We start from the raw sequence: 15,543 nt of genomic DNA, 5'->3' as shown, positions 1-15,543 counted from the left end.
AAAATATTCCCTATGATGATAATAGGTGGGATATAATGAGTTTTGTGTGTAAAATCAAAGGTGATTTTTGTCATTTGGCCGCCTGTTTGATGTGCAGTGAAAACTGGATAAACCAGTTTATATTTGTTTACAAATACAAAGATAGCTGTGAGTAGACTATTTTGTCAAATTTTTGTAAGTTTTTGAAACAGTAATGTGTTTCTTGAGGAAGGTATTCGTTGCAAACAATGTTACCTTCTTTAAGGAGGCTAAAGCTATGTAACCCGTAATCTTGACAGTCTTGTTGAAAAACGAAAAAATAAAACAAACCTTGAGTTCTGTTTATATTACACAATTTTTGTTGTTCTAATGACAAAAGGGTGTCTAAGATATTGTTTCCCATGTTTTTTTCATTGTTTTAACTGAACATTTAGAAAGAAGCTGAATGTATATATTTATTAATGGCTTAGGGGCACAAAGAGGACAATAAATATTGTTCTTTTGAAATCTGAAAAACATCTCTAGCTAACCAAGCAAAAAGACTTGTAAAAATGGGAATGAAAAAGGGAATGATCCCCAGCTTCTGCTGATTCACAAAAGTTTCAGATAGCATATGTTTTTATAGCTAGACATTAGAATTAAGATAGCATGGGTTTATTTTGTTGCAGTCTTCCTTTATTTCCCATGTATTTAGAAATAGATTATACAAAATGTTTTGCTTGCCAATTGAGTGATTTCATAAATGAATAGAAAACATTTAGGTTTCTCTGACATTGATTTACGGAGACAATTGGAGCAGCACTTACTGAAGGCACCTTCTGGATGTCCTAGAATAAGAAGCAACAGCATGTGCTGCTCCTGATTTTTCTTGTCTTTTGATTTCTTGGCCAACCTGCAGCCTCCATCTCTAGCACAGTGGGATCACCATAATTTCACAGACATGGTCTGGAATTTGTGTCCTTACCCAAATATGAAGAATAAATTTATGAAAGACGTTTTTTTGTGAGACTTTATTTAATGCACCTCTGTGTTAAGTATCTGAGAAACTTAGTGACTACCTTATAATGATGATATACAGCAAATACTCAGCTTGTTTTTCAAATACTGTTAATAAAAATCACAGTACTTTATTAATTTCCAGCCAGAATAAAATTAAATTCCAGTGGGATCCCTTTTTAAACCTACTTGGGTTTATACACATTTTAGCCCCCCCTATGTTTTATATGGTGAATTTTGTAGACTAATTAATGGGGAAAAGTGACAATTTGAATTAAAAAAATACTCATTACAATTATTATCCAGTGGCAAGGATGACAATAGAAAAATGTAGCATAGGAATGCAATAATTCATTGCATTTTAAAAACAAAGTCTTCAGCTAAGATATTTAGGTGGAGAGGGTGGATAGAAATAGCATAATGTTGAGCTACTTTGCCTGTCTTGATAAAACCGGCCCACCTTTTGCCCAGATATCCAAAAAGAATTTCCCTACTTGGTATGGTTTGATAGGTTATTTTTTTTTTTTTTTGCATCTTGAAATGCATAAAATATTTTTTGTATGAAGTAATGGCCATAGACTTTCCAAATTTCCCAAAATAAAACCTTCCAGTCATACCAAATAGCAGTGTTCTACTTTTGGACAGCAGGGAATTGAGGCAATAAGTTATGGGTTTGTATAATTCTTTTGCACTTATAAGATTAAAGTTCTCTTTCTGGACTTCTTGAGATTGCTGACTTTTAACAGTGTGACTGTTAAGTAAGGGTTTTCCAAAATTCAACTATTAATACACACAAGCTTTTAAGCATGTATAGTGTGTTTTTATCCTTTCAGAGCTTAGCCTCTTAGATATAGATATAGAGTATACTAAACTTTTAAAAAGTTTTTATTTATTGCAACCCTTTCTCAACTATCCTGCTTTGTATTTATTTTATAGAAATAGTAAAGGAGGAGAAAGCAAAATTCAGGCATTGACTATTCTAATGTTAGTTACTTGTTTAAAAACTATAAATTGAGTACTTTTATACACACTAAATTATCTTTAAAAATAGAAAAACCATATTTCTTTCCCATGGCTTGTCCTTCCAAAAAATGTATTGTTCTAGGTTTGTCCCCATGACCCATTTTTTCTTCCAGCCTGTTGTGCTATGAGCCACATGGGATTATCTAAAAGGAAAAACAAGGCAGGCATCGATTACTCAGGTAAAGAAGAGAGGCAACCAAATCAGGATCTCCTAATTTCTAGTATTCATGCCATTTCTCTATAAAATTTCAAATTCTGTGCGCCCAGTGACTAGCCCAGGTAACTAAGGACTCTCGGATACCTGGAAGGAGGAAAGGACACTAGCTTGGAGTTGTCTGGGAGCTTTCTGTGGAGGATTAGGACTTGACCTGGATTTGAAGATGGGGCAGGACTTCTGTAAACAGCAGGAGGGAAGTCTCTTGGGGTGCCAACAGAAGGGTCAGTGAGCACAAAGGCATGGGGTGTACATGAGGCTGTTTTATCAAGAGAACTATAAATGATTTGTGGTAAATAAACATTGATTAGTAAAATGGAACTAAGTGTGGAGGATCTTGAATGAGAAGAAAAGGATTTAAGTTTACTTCTGTAGCAAGTTTTCTTTAGATTTTTGAGGAAAGGCACAAGATTAAATTCAGACTTACAAACAAAGTAGTTAAAACCAATAGCTTCTCAATATATAAAATTTTTCTAAAAAGAGCCTTGTCCCAACACATACAGAAATAGAAGATTTACTATATATGCCGGGTTTTATTCTGTGTGCCATTTTTGGGAAACTAATTTTCCAAGCCCAATGGCTTACGCATTCTATTTTCAGAGATGCCCTACAAGTTTACCCCAAAACACTGGGGGGATGGCCGAGAGAAAGCCAGGCAGGGTTCAAAAGGAAATCTCAATTGATTCTCCAGGAAAGAGCTTACATTTCTTCATTTCAAAGCATCAGAAAGTCCTGGGTTCAATTCCCACTTCACATATCTGCAGAATGAAACATTATTTTTTTTTTAATTATAAGACACTGTGATGAATTACAGCGGGAAAGTGGAAGGACAAAAAAAGGGGGGGAATTAATAGTTGACACCTTTATAGTGTTTATCATTATTTAGAAGATAAACAGTAAAGCAATATTTTATAATTCCTGTTGCTTGAAGCAGTATTCTTAATGTCACCTAAGCCACTCAGCTTATTAGACGTAGAAAATGTTGCCCCTGGTATTAATATTTTACTTCTATCCCCTTTCCTCTTCAGTTCCTATTTTGTCATAGGTCAAGCATCCCATCTTGTACAAAATGCCCCCATCAGATGTCAACTTTGTCCCAGTTCTGCCACCAGAAATCACAAATAATGCTGCTGAAGTTGTCTTGAAGTGCTAAAGCAGTCATAATTTCAATTTCTTGTTCTTCTAGATTAGTCTGTTGCCTCTCATTCTAGTTCTTTTGGCAGTTGCACCTGTGGTTTGAAGGAAAGGGGAAAATTAATACTGGGAATTTAACAAATTTACAACAAAATTTACAAAGTTTCTATGTCTCAAAGAATGAAGAACGGATTCGAAATTCTAGCCAGAGAGCCCCCTCAGATTATGAGAAAATACATGCTGACAACTACAGCCACCATTTACTGGGCATTTACTGAGGCAGGGATGGACACCACGGTTTGAGGTACACAGGGAAGCCCATCCCAGAAACAAGGGGGTGTTGAGTCTGCCTGGGCTCAAGTCCTAATTTAGCACTTACTATGAGGTGTTGGACATCAATTTTGCCTGCTGTAAAATCTAAATCACAGGACTGTTTGGGATTACATAATATCATGAAATTTTGTAATCAACATTAACCTATTTTTAAACCATTTTCTCACTTTATTTAACAAAAGCCTTATAAGCAGGGGGCCTCCCTAGTGGCACAGGGGCTTGAGATGCAGCCTGTGAGGCTGTCCACAGTCCCTGCAGCGCGGGGTTCGATCCCTGGCCAGGAGCTGCCCACATGGCGCAGCAGACCTCTCCTGGCTTGCCCACTGCTCCTGTCAGCAGTGTATTTCAGTCATTCTGCCTGTTCTGTTCCCCACTCTGTCTGATGGATCCTCTCAGTCCCCGAACCTCTGGCCTGTACCCCAGTTCTGTATGCATAGATAAATAAATCTTTCAAAAAAAAAAAAAGCCTTATAAGCACGGAAGAAGCTCAGAGAGGGTAAGAAATTTACTTAAGGTCACACAAATTGGAAGTAGCAGAGCAGGATTTAAACCCAGATCTGCCTCATTTTAGTTCTTATACCGTTACCACTAAAACATAACCAAAAGGACTACCTCAAGAATATAATAATATGTTCCTTTCAAAACTGGGCTTTCCTCTTTGAAGCACACTCCTAATTTTAGACTTATTAAAATGTTAAAATATTAATTGAGGAACTCCCAAGAGCAAAAAGATTACAGAAGAGTAGCATAAATCTGATTGCAAATCCACTTTATAGCTTTGCTTCATAGGAACAACTTAAAGATAAAGCAAATTCTTAAAGAATCTCAAATGGTGTTGTATCTTGGGAGGGTGACTCATCATCATGCAAGTATCTTTCAGAGAACACCAAGGAAGTCCAGAGGACACTCAAAGTTTATTCAGTCATGACTAAGAGTATTTCCTCTTCTGTTTCTCGTATCCACCTGCTGATGTGAGAACCATTTTGACCATCTGCTATGGCTCCTCGAACAGCTAGTTTTCTGCCCATGACTTTTGGCTGGGAAGGCTTTCTAATATCGTGCCCACCAGAAAGGACCTTTGATGTGCTTCTGTGTGTACCGCCTTCACAGCAAAGGGTCGGCATGTGCCTCTTACCCTCTCCCTCCCAAGAGCCAGACTTTCACGAAGGAAGGGGTGTTAGATATAATCTTAGTAGCCTTCCCTCAGAGAGCATTGATGAATACAAAGTATCATACCAAGTATTTATAACAACCCAAAGCTGTAATAAATAATTATAACTGTGTTCTTTGCATTAATGAATGGAAAAAAAATGTCATTTTCTGTATGTTTTGATATATACAAGGAAGGATTCAAAAATAATAAAAATCATAAAAATATGTGACCCTGACCCAAAATAGTAAACCCAGATGTGGTGACTCATTTAAACATAACCAAGCTGGCAGGAAAGGTCACTGGTAAAAAGAGGAGTAGCATAAATCTACTATTTAAAATCAAATCACTATTTAAAAAAATAAATAAAAAGGAATCTTGCTTACTTACATATATGATATGTAATCATTTAATTTATCTGTAAAATCAAATATTCTTAAAAACAAAACCCTAAAAGAATCAAGAAAAGATAGGCAGATGTTGTATTAATCTTTAGAGAGGCCTTTTCTTTTTCTTGTTTTGAATTTTTTTTATTTTATATATTTCTTATTTCTTACATCATTTTTCATTTTGCACAAAATTTGCATTTTCATCTTAGTTATAGTTCCCATACAATTCCCACCACCTTCAGAGAGGCCTTTTCTAAGCAGAAAACAAAAACCAAATCATAAAGGAAAAAGAGCTGGAAATGATGTTCTTAAAACTTACAGACAGGGAAGAATCAACTTGCAGTATTGTTAGGGTCCCTGTTTCTCCTTCACTTGTTGGTTAAAATTAGTTTTTAGAAGTGTGTGTGGTGTGCATGCACGTGTATGTATAGTATCACACAGCGCACACATCTACATGTACTCCTAGAGACTGGGGTTGGGTAGGTGGGAAGGTCTATTTCAGCTGTGGTGATATAATTGGGCACACCTGAATCAAGTTCCTGCTCTGGCCAACACCTCAGTGGGTGTCCAGGATAGAGGTGAGGGAGACCTGTCCTGAAGACTCATAGTCTCCTAGGAGACCTATATTGTATCCATAAGGGTTCTAAACTAAAGCACAAACAAGGAAATACTGTAAAAGAGGTATAGAAATGGGATGGAAATACAAGAGAAGAACATTCATTAATGGCGTTTTGCTTGGATCTCTTTCATGTAAGAAGTCAATATTTAATCAAGTCATTTTATTTCAAAGAAGTGAATGAAGAGATTCGAAATTCTAGCCAGAGAGCCCCCCTCAGATTATGAGAAAATACATGCTGACAACTACAGCCACCATTTACTGGGCATTTACTGAGGCCAGGGATGGACACCACGGTTTGAGGTACACAGGGAAGCCCATCCCAGAAACAAGGGGGGTGTTGAGTCTGCCTGGGCTCAAGTCCTAATTTAGCACTTACTATGAGGTGTTGGACATCAATTTTGCCTGCTGTAAAATCTAAATCACAGGACTGTTTGGGATTACATAATATCATGAAATTTTGTAATCAACATTAACCTATTTTTAAACCATTTTCTCACTTTATTTAACAAAAGCCTTATAAGCAGGGGGCCTCCCTAGTGGCACAGGGGCTTGAGATGCAGCCTGTGAGGCTGTCCACAGTCCTGCAGCGCGGGTTCGATCCCTGGCCAGGAGCTGCCCACATGGCGCAGCAGACCTCTCCTGGCTTGCCCACTGCTCCTGTCAGCAGTGTATTTCAGTCATTCTGCCTGTTCTGTTCCCCACTCTGTCTCTGATGGATCCTCTCAGTCCCCGAACCTCTGGCCTGTACCCCAGTTCTTGTATGCATAAATAAATTTTTTCAAAAAAAAAAAGCCTTATAAGCACGGAAGAAGCTCAGAGAGGGTAAGAAATTTACTTAAGGTCACACAAATTGGAAGTAGCAGAGCAGGATTTAAACCCAGATCTGCCTCATTTTAGTTCTTATACCGTTACCACTAAAACATAACCAAAGGACTACCTCAAGAATATAATAATATGTTCTTTCAAAACTGGGCTTTCCTCTTTGAAGCACACTCCTAATTTTAGACTTATTAAAATGTTAAAATATTAATTGAGGAACTCCCAAGAGCAAAAAGATTACAGAAGAGTAGCATAAATCTGATTGCAAATCCACTTTATAGCTTTGCTTCATAGGAACAACTTAAAGATAAAGCAAATTCTTAAAGAATCTCAAATGGTGTTGTATCTTGGAGGGTGACTCATCATCATGCAAGTATCTTTCAGAGAACACCAAGGAAGTCCAGAGGACACTCAAAGTTTATTCAGTCATGACTAAGAGTATTTCCTTCTTTTCTCGTATCCACCTGCTGATGTGCCATGGACCATTTTGGCTCCTAAGGTTGCTTTCTGAACATTATTTTCTGAAGTCTTTAAAAGGGAAATTTAGCATGTCTTGGTACCAGAAGCAGTCCAGATGTGCATCTGGTGTCCAAAATCACAGAGTAAGGGTTAAAATAGTGCTTGTTCGCCTCCCTCAGAAAGTTGCATACTATACAAATGCAGCTAACCTCAGTGAATATAATTTGTTGCCTTGTTCTTTGATCTCAATGAAAAATACAAATATCATAATGAAGGTATTGATAACACAAAAATTTTAAATAAAAAAATCATAATTTTATAAGGGAGGGAAAATGTACAAGCCTGTATGTTGGGTTTATATACATAATTCAAGTTAGTAACAAAGGGAAATGAATTAGACATTACCAATAAATCAGTTGGTTAATAATCATAAAAGTTTTAAAAAAAATAAAAAAAAGCAGCAAAATTCTAATTCTTACTTACAAAATAAGTATGGAAATGTAACAGACTAATGTTATCAGTAAAATATGGTATTCTTGAAAAAAAACTGGAGAGTCCATTACCAAGAATACATTGCCTGAAGAAGAAGTTTAATACACTGATATAGCAAATTTGTATCATGCAAATAAATATAAGCCCAATGTGACTCAAGCTGATGTTTCAGGGGATACCAGCCATCTGGATGTTTTCATGTGATATTTAAAAATATATATAATAATAAAACCAAAAAAACCAGGCCTGCATATTTTTCCTATAGTCTACCAGTTTTGAATACCTGGTTCACAGATTACATCTCTCCTGAACTGAATTAAACAGGCAATTTTTTGGAGAAGATAGCATTTGAGCCAAGCAAGTATAGAGATTTTCCTTTACTCTTTGCTAGCAACTTTAGTTTAGGGACCTCAATCCGAAAGCATTGAGTAAAAGGGAAAAACATTAAAATGAAAAAATATACAATTAAAAAATATAAACTGCTTAAGGAGATGTGCTCTTAACACAAATAGAGTATTTTCACATCCATGAGAGGAAAAACTAATGTTTTTTTACTGTTTAAATTTCTAAGAATGATTTATAAGTATGATTTTGTACTTATACATTTAGTTTATACTTAACATTTTAGTTAGGTACATCAATTAAAAAAATCACAAGATTTCAAAATTTTATTTTAATTTTAACCTCATACTTGAAAATCTAGGGTTTGGAGGGCTTCTCTGTTCCCCAGTGTATGTGAGGGGAAAATCCCCAAACTCTTTAATTTTATCTCCCTAGGTGAACATGCTTGTGACTTAATTTTCTGGCCAAAAGTATTTCTTGCTGCTGGAATTTTGTAATATCACCACTGATATCATTTACAGTATTTCGTTGAATTTAAGATGCACAATTTTGATGTTTTCCAACAGCTCTGAAATCAGAAAGCACCTTTCAATCCATGTTGCATTACAACAGCTGGCTACAGGTGCAGGCAGGAACACACGTTACCCTTTCACACTGTTAGCATGACAATTGAGCTGTGTGTCCCACTGGAACCATGTACAGGCAGATGCAGTGCATTCATTTTTTTCCTATAATTCACTCTTTATTTTTTTAATATTTTATTTTTATATAGCTCTTACATCATTTTTCATTTTTTGCACAATGTATGTATTTTCATTTTGGTTATATTCCCCATACAATTGCAGTGCGATTTAAAATATCTTTTAATGAATGATAAAGCAAATGTGGCACAATGTTATGGGTATATAAGAATTCTTTGTACTATTTTTGAATTTCTAGAAATCCAAGATGACATCAAAATAAAAAAATTAAAAACTCATTTAAAAGATTACACTATGATTCAGCATTAAAGCAGATTTTTATTGCGTATGCAGCCAGCACAAAAATGAACAACAGGAAGCAGATTGCTCTTAGAGAAGTGAATTGTCATCAATGAAATCATGGGTTTCACATTTTTCTCAAGATTATGTGCATGAATTTGTGTGATATTTTGGATCTGAGGTACATACAAAGAGATGGTTCTCACCATTCAAGCCAGGCAAATGAAAGCAGGAGAAACTGTTAATCCCTTGGACTAGATGAAAGAGATTTCAAAGCAGAGGCTGATATGCAAGACCATCATGCCAAATTCATGCAGCCTTTACTGTAGTGCATGCTTTTCTTTCTTAGTGGACATTAAAAGCAAAGAAACATCTTAAAATTGGTAACCTTTTAGAATTGATTATAGACGAAAAACGTAGAACTTACTAGGGCATTGCATTTCTGTGGTTATCATCATGAAATTACTTTGATCTTTTATTCTAGGATTTGGACTCAAAACCAAAGTGTTCTCAGTTGATTAAAAGGCAGAGAGTCATAACCACGAAAATGATAAAACCAACATTGTAAGCTCTGTGAGGTCAAGACTATACGTGTCTCATTAAGCACTGAAGCCCCTGACCCTTCTGAGGGGGCCTCACACTTTTGAGCACCATGTAAATATTTGTTGCATTAATAAATAAGTGATAAAGACTCCAGGGAAGGACTTACACAGCAGAATATTCCCTCAGAAGGCTGTGTTGGGTTAGATGATCCTTTGATACTTCATTCTCTTTTCTGGTCTGAATCCTTGTGTCTCCTTTAATGTAGATTTTAAAAAGACTTCTCTTCATTCTTTTCAGACTGCTATTTTTAATGATACAGGCACCCAGGGAGCTTGCATATGCTTTACTGATGACAAGTTACAGAAATGATAGAGCTAGTGTCTCTCAAAACAACACCCCAATCCACCCCCTATGAGTTCTGGCTGCCTGTGGAAGAGCAGGTGCAGAAAGTCTTGACCATGTGCCCAAGGGCAGACAAGGGACTCTGGCTTGACCTCATGTGACCTCTAGTGTTCTTTCACTGGTCCTGTGCCAGAGTCCCTCTAAATAGCAGAAGAAAGTCATCTTTGATTTGGAAGAATGGAATGCTGTCAATTCTGTAATACTAGGATATGGGAATGAAGGGCAGACATATGTGAATAAGGGCTGTCCCAAATATGTGAATAAGTAACAATTATTTTATACTTTAAAGCCCTATATTTTTGGGCCTCCAGGTTTTGGTGCCAGTGATGTCTTTTGTGTGTGTATGTATGTGCGTGTGTACTTGAATCACCCATGTAATATGCTAGCACCATACCAGGTAGCACACTATAGATAATGTGTTTGCACTTTGCTTTTCCATTTAACACTATATTCTGGAAGTCACTCTATATGAATTACTAAAGGTCTTCTTCCTCCTATAAAACTCTTTAAAACAAAAGAATAAGCTTATACAGAAAGTTGCTTAAAGCATCTTGAAAAAAATTGTTACTCTGATGAAATAATTTATTGACATTTTGTTGAGTAATCTCTTGGCTAAACTGCCTACTAGATTTAGTTTAATAGTTAATTATCAACTACCTTTGGATGCACACTTCTCATAAATATCATAATAGAAAAAAATTTATTTCTGCAAAGTAACCAGAAAAGACTAGAACATTTTCACCTATCAGGAGCAGTAACCAGTGAATCACAGTAACTATCACAGTGAAAACAATAGTAAAATAGTCTAGAATTCTATTAATTCATGGAGATACTAACCTGAAGCTTACCATTTCTGGACCTAAAAAGTGAAAAATATAAATGCAATTGCAAATAGTCTCTGTCCATCTACTAAAAAAGGACTAATTACTTTTAAGAAGTTTGGAAGCCCACAATTAATCTACGAAAGACTGACCCAGTTAGGCCTTTTTCTTATTTACCCCTCACAGCAGTTTTCTGGAGACCTTTGACTGTCAGTTCTGTGCGGCTGGGATGGTGTGAGGATAGGGAATAGATAAGATAAACCTCAGTTTCTATTTATAAAATCTTAAGAGTTGTTAAGATGATTATATGATGTAATTCATATAATGACGCTACAGTAAATGCCCAGTAAGTGTTAGTTGTTAATATTGTTGTTACAGAAGTGATACAGATGTTTATCTTGGGAGATAACCAGGATAACTAGTAATGCTGACTGGCTTTACCCAGTTAGTCACAATTAGTGAGACTATCCTGGTGTTAAAATGAACAGGGACTGGAGCTGGGATGCATTTCATGTGCTGGCTCACCGTTTCTCCCTCCTTCTACTTACAGGTTTAAGATAGGCCACGTTGCTGTGACGAATGTCATTCAAGAGCTGATCTCTGGGAGTGATTTCCACCAGCGGGGGTGGCCTATTTTTCGGCACTGGTTTGAGTGTTTTGATCACGTCTTTGAGGTTGGTTTTCTCCTGGGGGTCTCTGGCCTCTGGCATTCGAGATTTGCGCTGGATCCTCTTCACCTTCACCACCCGGAAGGAGTCCGGGTCTGTCCTGTACTGTGGAGGCTGTGATGGCTTTTTCATCATTTCATTTCTTCTTGCTTGAGTGTTAGCTGGTTGAGAAGGTTGGAGTAACTCCTGCATTCTAGAATCTGGCATAGGTCCCCCCAACATCTCCCACATCCCAGGTGGCAGCCCCAACCCATTCTCCAACATGGCTATTAACTTTCTCTGCTCTTTGAGTTGCTGCTGTTTCTGTTCTTCTTGTCTTTTCTGCCTTTGTTTATCCTGGTTTCTGGTGAGCAGATTGGTTACCACCATTCTCGGACCTGGAAGTTCAAAATGGTAGCCCATCTTCAGGAGAGTGTTATTTGCCTTCAAAAGCCTAGAGATTTCCATTTCAGCATGGTGACCCAACATGTGCCTCTGATTGTGAAACCGAAGTTCAGTTAGTGTCTCATTGAACTGGAGACACCTCATGATGGCCACGATTCCTTTACCTGTGATGAAATTAGACTCGATGTTGAGAGTCGTTATACTCCTATTTTCACGCAACATGTTAGCCAAGGCAAACGCTACATTCTCATCTGCACCCACATTTGCTAAACTGAAGGTTTTGATGTGTTTGTTTTTCTTCATTGCATTGACAAAGTCCAGCAACATTTCTTTGGGGATGTTTTCAATGTTGTTCAGGTTGAGTTCCTTCATGTCAGGATCATTTTGTCTAACCCGCCTCAAGCTCCCATCCAGGTCTGTTTGGTTTCCTGAAGGCCTTGCACTTACCTTCAAAAAACTGGTATCAAGAGTTAACTTCTTAGGATCTAACTTTGATATTTTTCTCTCACTTTTTTCTTGTGCCTCTGGTTTGTCTTTCTGGTTTTCAAATGATTTATTGATTACCTGTTGGCAGTTTCTTTCACCATTTCTGATTTTCTCTTTTATTTCACATTCCTCTTCTCTTTTTATTTTTTCATCACTCTCTTCACTAGTATCTTCTCCTTCATCATCTTCATCTTCTTCATCATCATCATCTTCTTCTTCTTCTTCATCATCATCATCATCATCATCATCATCTTCACCATCATTATCTGTTTCTTGGATATTGTTGCCTCCCTTTGATTCTCTTTTATTTGCAATAATTTCATTATTGAGTTTTTCTTTTAAATACTGGGACATATTTTTATTACCTTTGTCTATTTCTTCATGCTTCTTTGGAGTGTTTTCCTAAAAGAAAGGGTTATGGGATTAGAATACACAGCAGGGACAAAATGTGAAGCAAAGCAATACCTACTGGAAATAACACAAATATTTATTATTAAGGGAAAAAAGCAAATAGACTGTATATATAGTATCTTTTTGTGCATATGTGTGTATATATATAAGTACACAATACACTATACCCTATTTGTGTATGTGTGTATAAATATATTTATAATATAGAAAAGCTTATAAATGAATAGAAAAAAAGTCTGTTGTATTAGTTGTCAAATTAGTAGTTATCTCTAGAGAAGAAAGATAATTATTAAGACAACTGAGGAGGAAGATTTTTCACTTTTTGCATTATACAACTCTGTTGTGTTTGACTTTTTTTTTTTTAAAGAATTGAATATGCACATTAGTTTTGTGAGCAAATACAAGCACATAAAAATAAAATTTTAAGATATACACACAAGTACACATTTTTAACTGTGTTTGTCTCATCTAGTAAGATGAAACCAAGTTAATTTTGTTCTGAGATTCTGTATTGCTTATTTTAATAGCTACATTCAGTAGCAGTTGAAATTATTTGTCTTGACAATCTTATGGAGCTATAAATACATTGAAATTTGCTTTGTATGTGGTGGAATAGACATCTTTACATTTAATAGTCCTAGGTTATACATACAATAATTTTCTTATTGTCCTAAGTAAAGTTTACATTCCAAAAGTGCTTGCTAATCTAGTATGATGTCAATATTAAACATATTGTGTAGGAAATTAGAGCAGTTTGATATTTTGGAACATACCAAAACCTTGACTTTGTCTCCTTTGGTCAGTTAAAGATGCCCTGATTACTTCTAGGGCAGACTCACTAGAATGGTTTCTTTGGTAGGAAATTACTTAGAAGGCAGTGTCAGCCACAAAAGGGGACAAGATCACACAGAAATTTTAAAACAATTGCTTAGACTGAAAAAGAAAATGACAGTTTATTAGATTCTTGCTCATCAATTAGTATGCTTTCCTATAAAGTATGGGTACCTCATAAATGTGTTTGAAAGATATTGTAGCAATTTGGGACACAGGTTCATCAGAGCAAGAACTTGACCTTACTGTTCATAACATAAGCAGGACTTGAGAATTGACAAAGCTTAACCTTCTAAAGCCTTCACCACTGCATTTCTCATCTGTTCCAGCAGGTGGAGCCAACCATCAAGCTGTTTAATTCACACACATTAGTTATAATAAGTGTTAAAAATGACCCTCAATCCCCACCCCCCCCAGGAAATTTGTATTCATATAGAATTGTTTTTCACTGAAAATGTAAAATATCTGCAAATTTTCCCTTCAACTATAACCTGATCTAGCCAGCAATTTTTATTTTGTGGTGCTTAGTACATGTTTAAACTCCCTTGACCCAGAAACCAGTTTACAACTTTCTTTAATTATAACCAGTGAGATAGTAATGTGACAAGATACATCTTTATCAGCAGACATGAACAAAAGAGAATTAACCTTGGATTTCTGTCTCCTTTTTTGCTAAGTCATTTTAAAATGAGACATTAAAAAATTGCTGACATATAATAAGTTCATAGATTCAACCAACCACAGTTCCAGTTCTCAGAGAATGGTGGGAAATGGGCAGTAGTGTCCATTTGAGGAGGCATGAACCTATTCCCCTAAATCATATACAGTGTTGTAAGCCAATGTTATCTCAATAAAGGAAAAAAAGAACATTTAAGAAAGCACTATTTTAAAACTGTTTTATAGCTATCAATTTCTAAATGTTATCACTCATATCCAATGTGCTGTGGGGATATTAGATATTTTCAGTTATTTTGACTTGGTGTAATTGTAGGATGTGTGGCTGGCCTTTAGAGGGACTGTGACACCCTTGAAATTGTATATAAAATTTTGCATCTATATGGGTATATATATACATGGTCCAAAAGAGAGCTTCAGATGTTAGAGAGGATACCGCTCCTTAAAGGGGCCTATGTGCAAACAAACAAACAAGCCAAAGCAACAACTGCTTCTGGTTGTGAGTTAACTCATTAAGTTAACTATAGAATACAGACTTTCCTGCATTGCAAATCCATAGAATTTTTTTAAAAAGACATTTGCAAGAAATTGCAAACTTTCTCATACAACTAAATCAAGTGTTTCAGAAAGTTCCAATCTATAGTAGGATTAAATATTATGATTTAATCTACAAGTGGAAGCAAAACAAGACAAAAACATGGAATCTTGAGGAATGGCAGTTACAACAAAGGTACCTGACAGCTCCAGCACCATTTCTCTGTAGGGCACAAATCCCTAGTTACCTTGGATGCCACAAAGGTGAGAGGAACACGTTCGTCTTCCGTCATGCGTCTGGATGCCTTTTGCAAATACATATAATCAACAAGAGACTTATGGTCAAAGTTTCCAGTTGGTGGTTTCTCAGTTTGATCTTTCTGAATCATTCCCACAGGAAGCCTGGGGTCAGGGGCCATGACTTCCATTTCTGATTGTAGTTCTTTCAGCTCTTCAGGGGACAAGTTGGCCAAGATTTCATCTTCATCAATCTCTCCACCAAAGAGGTCTTCTTGATCTAAATTCCTGCTGTGTTCTGACATGATTTTTTTTCTATATTTTTCTGTCTTACTAAAGAAGGAAATACAATAAGAGATAGTTATTATTTTTTTAAAATTCTTAAGAAGTTTCCCTAGTTAACAAGTGTCCTGAGTTAACACTACCTTGAGAGAATTCCCTCCTCCAAGAACTGGTGCTTGCTGAGCAGCGAGGAGTGACTACAGCTCAGCTCATGCAATCTCTATATTAAGCAGGACTTGGCTGGATAGGGTCAATTTATGGAACTACTACGCTGCTCTCTTTTTGGCAACTTGAGTCAGCTGCACAAATCCGTCTGACATTTCAGTACAGCTGCTTAGGT

At 36.3% G+C, this 15,543-nt stretch overlaps 1 protein-coding gene across 1 annotated transcript; it reads right to left on the bottom strand.

The window, feature by feature from the left end:
- Positions 1-3,230: 3,230 nt before the first annotated feature.
- LOC119230952 (leiomodin-3-like) lies at positions 3,231-15,226 on the bottom strand. The gene is made up of 3 exons (XM_037492538.1): positions 14,933-15,226; positions 11,244-12,635; positions 3,231-3,441 (listed from the first exon to the last, which is right to left on the bottom strand). The coding sequence occupies exons 1-3, from the start codon at positions 15,224-15,226 to the stop codon at positions 3,415-3,417; spliced, it is 1,713 nt and encodes a 570-aa protein (XP_037348435.1). The 3' UTR covers positions 3,231-3,414.
- Positions 15,227-15,543: the final 317 nt, after the last annotated feature.

The sequence above is a fragment of the Talpa occidentalis genome, unplaced genomic scaffold (genome assembly GCF_014898055.3).
Source record: "Talpa occidentalis isolate TD23 unplaced genomic scaffold, MPIMG_talOcc4v2.1 talOcc4.10, whole genome shotgun sequence".
NCBI classification, from domain to species: Eukaryota; Metazoa; Chordata; class Mammalia; order Eulipotyphla; family Talpidae; genus Talpa; species Talpa occidentalis.
The sequence above is the reverse complement of the archived record's forward strand: the minus strand, read 5'-3'. Positions and strand labels throughout refer to the sequence as shown.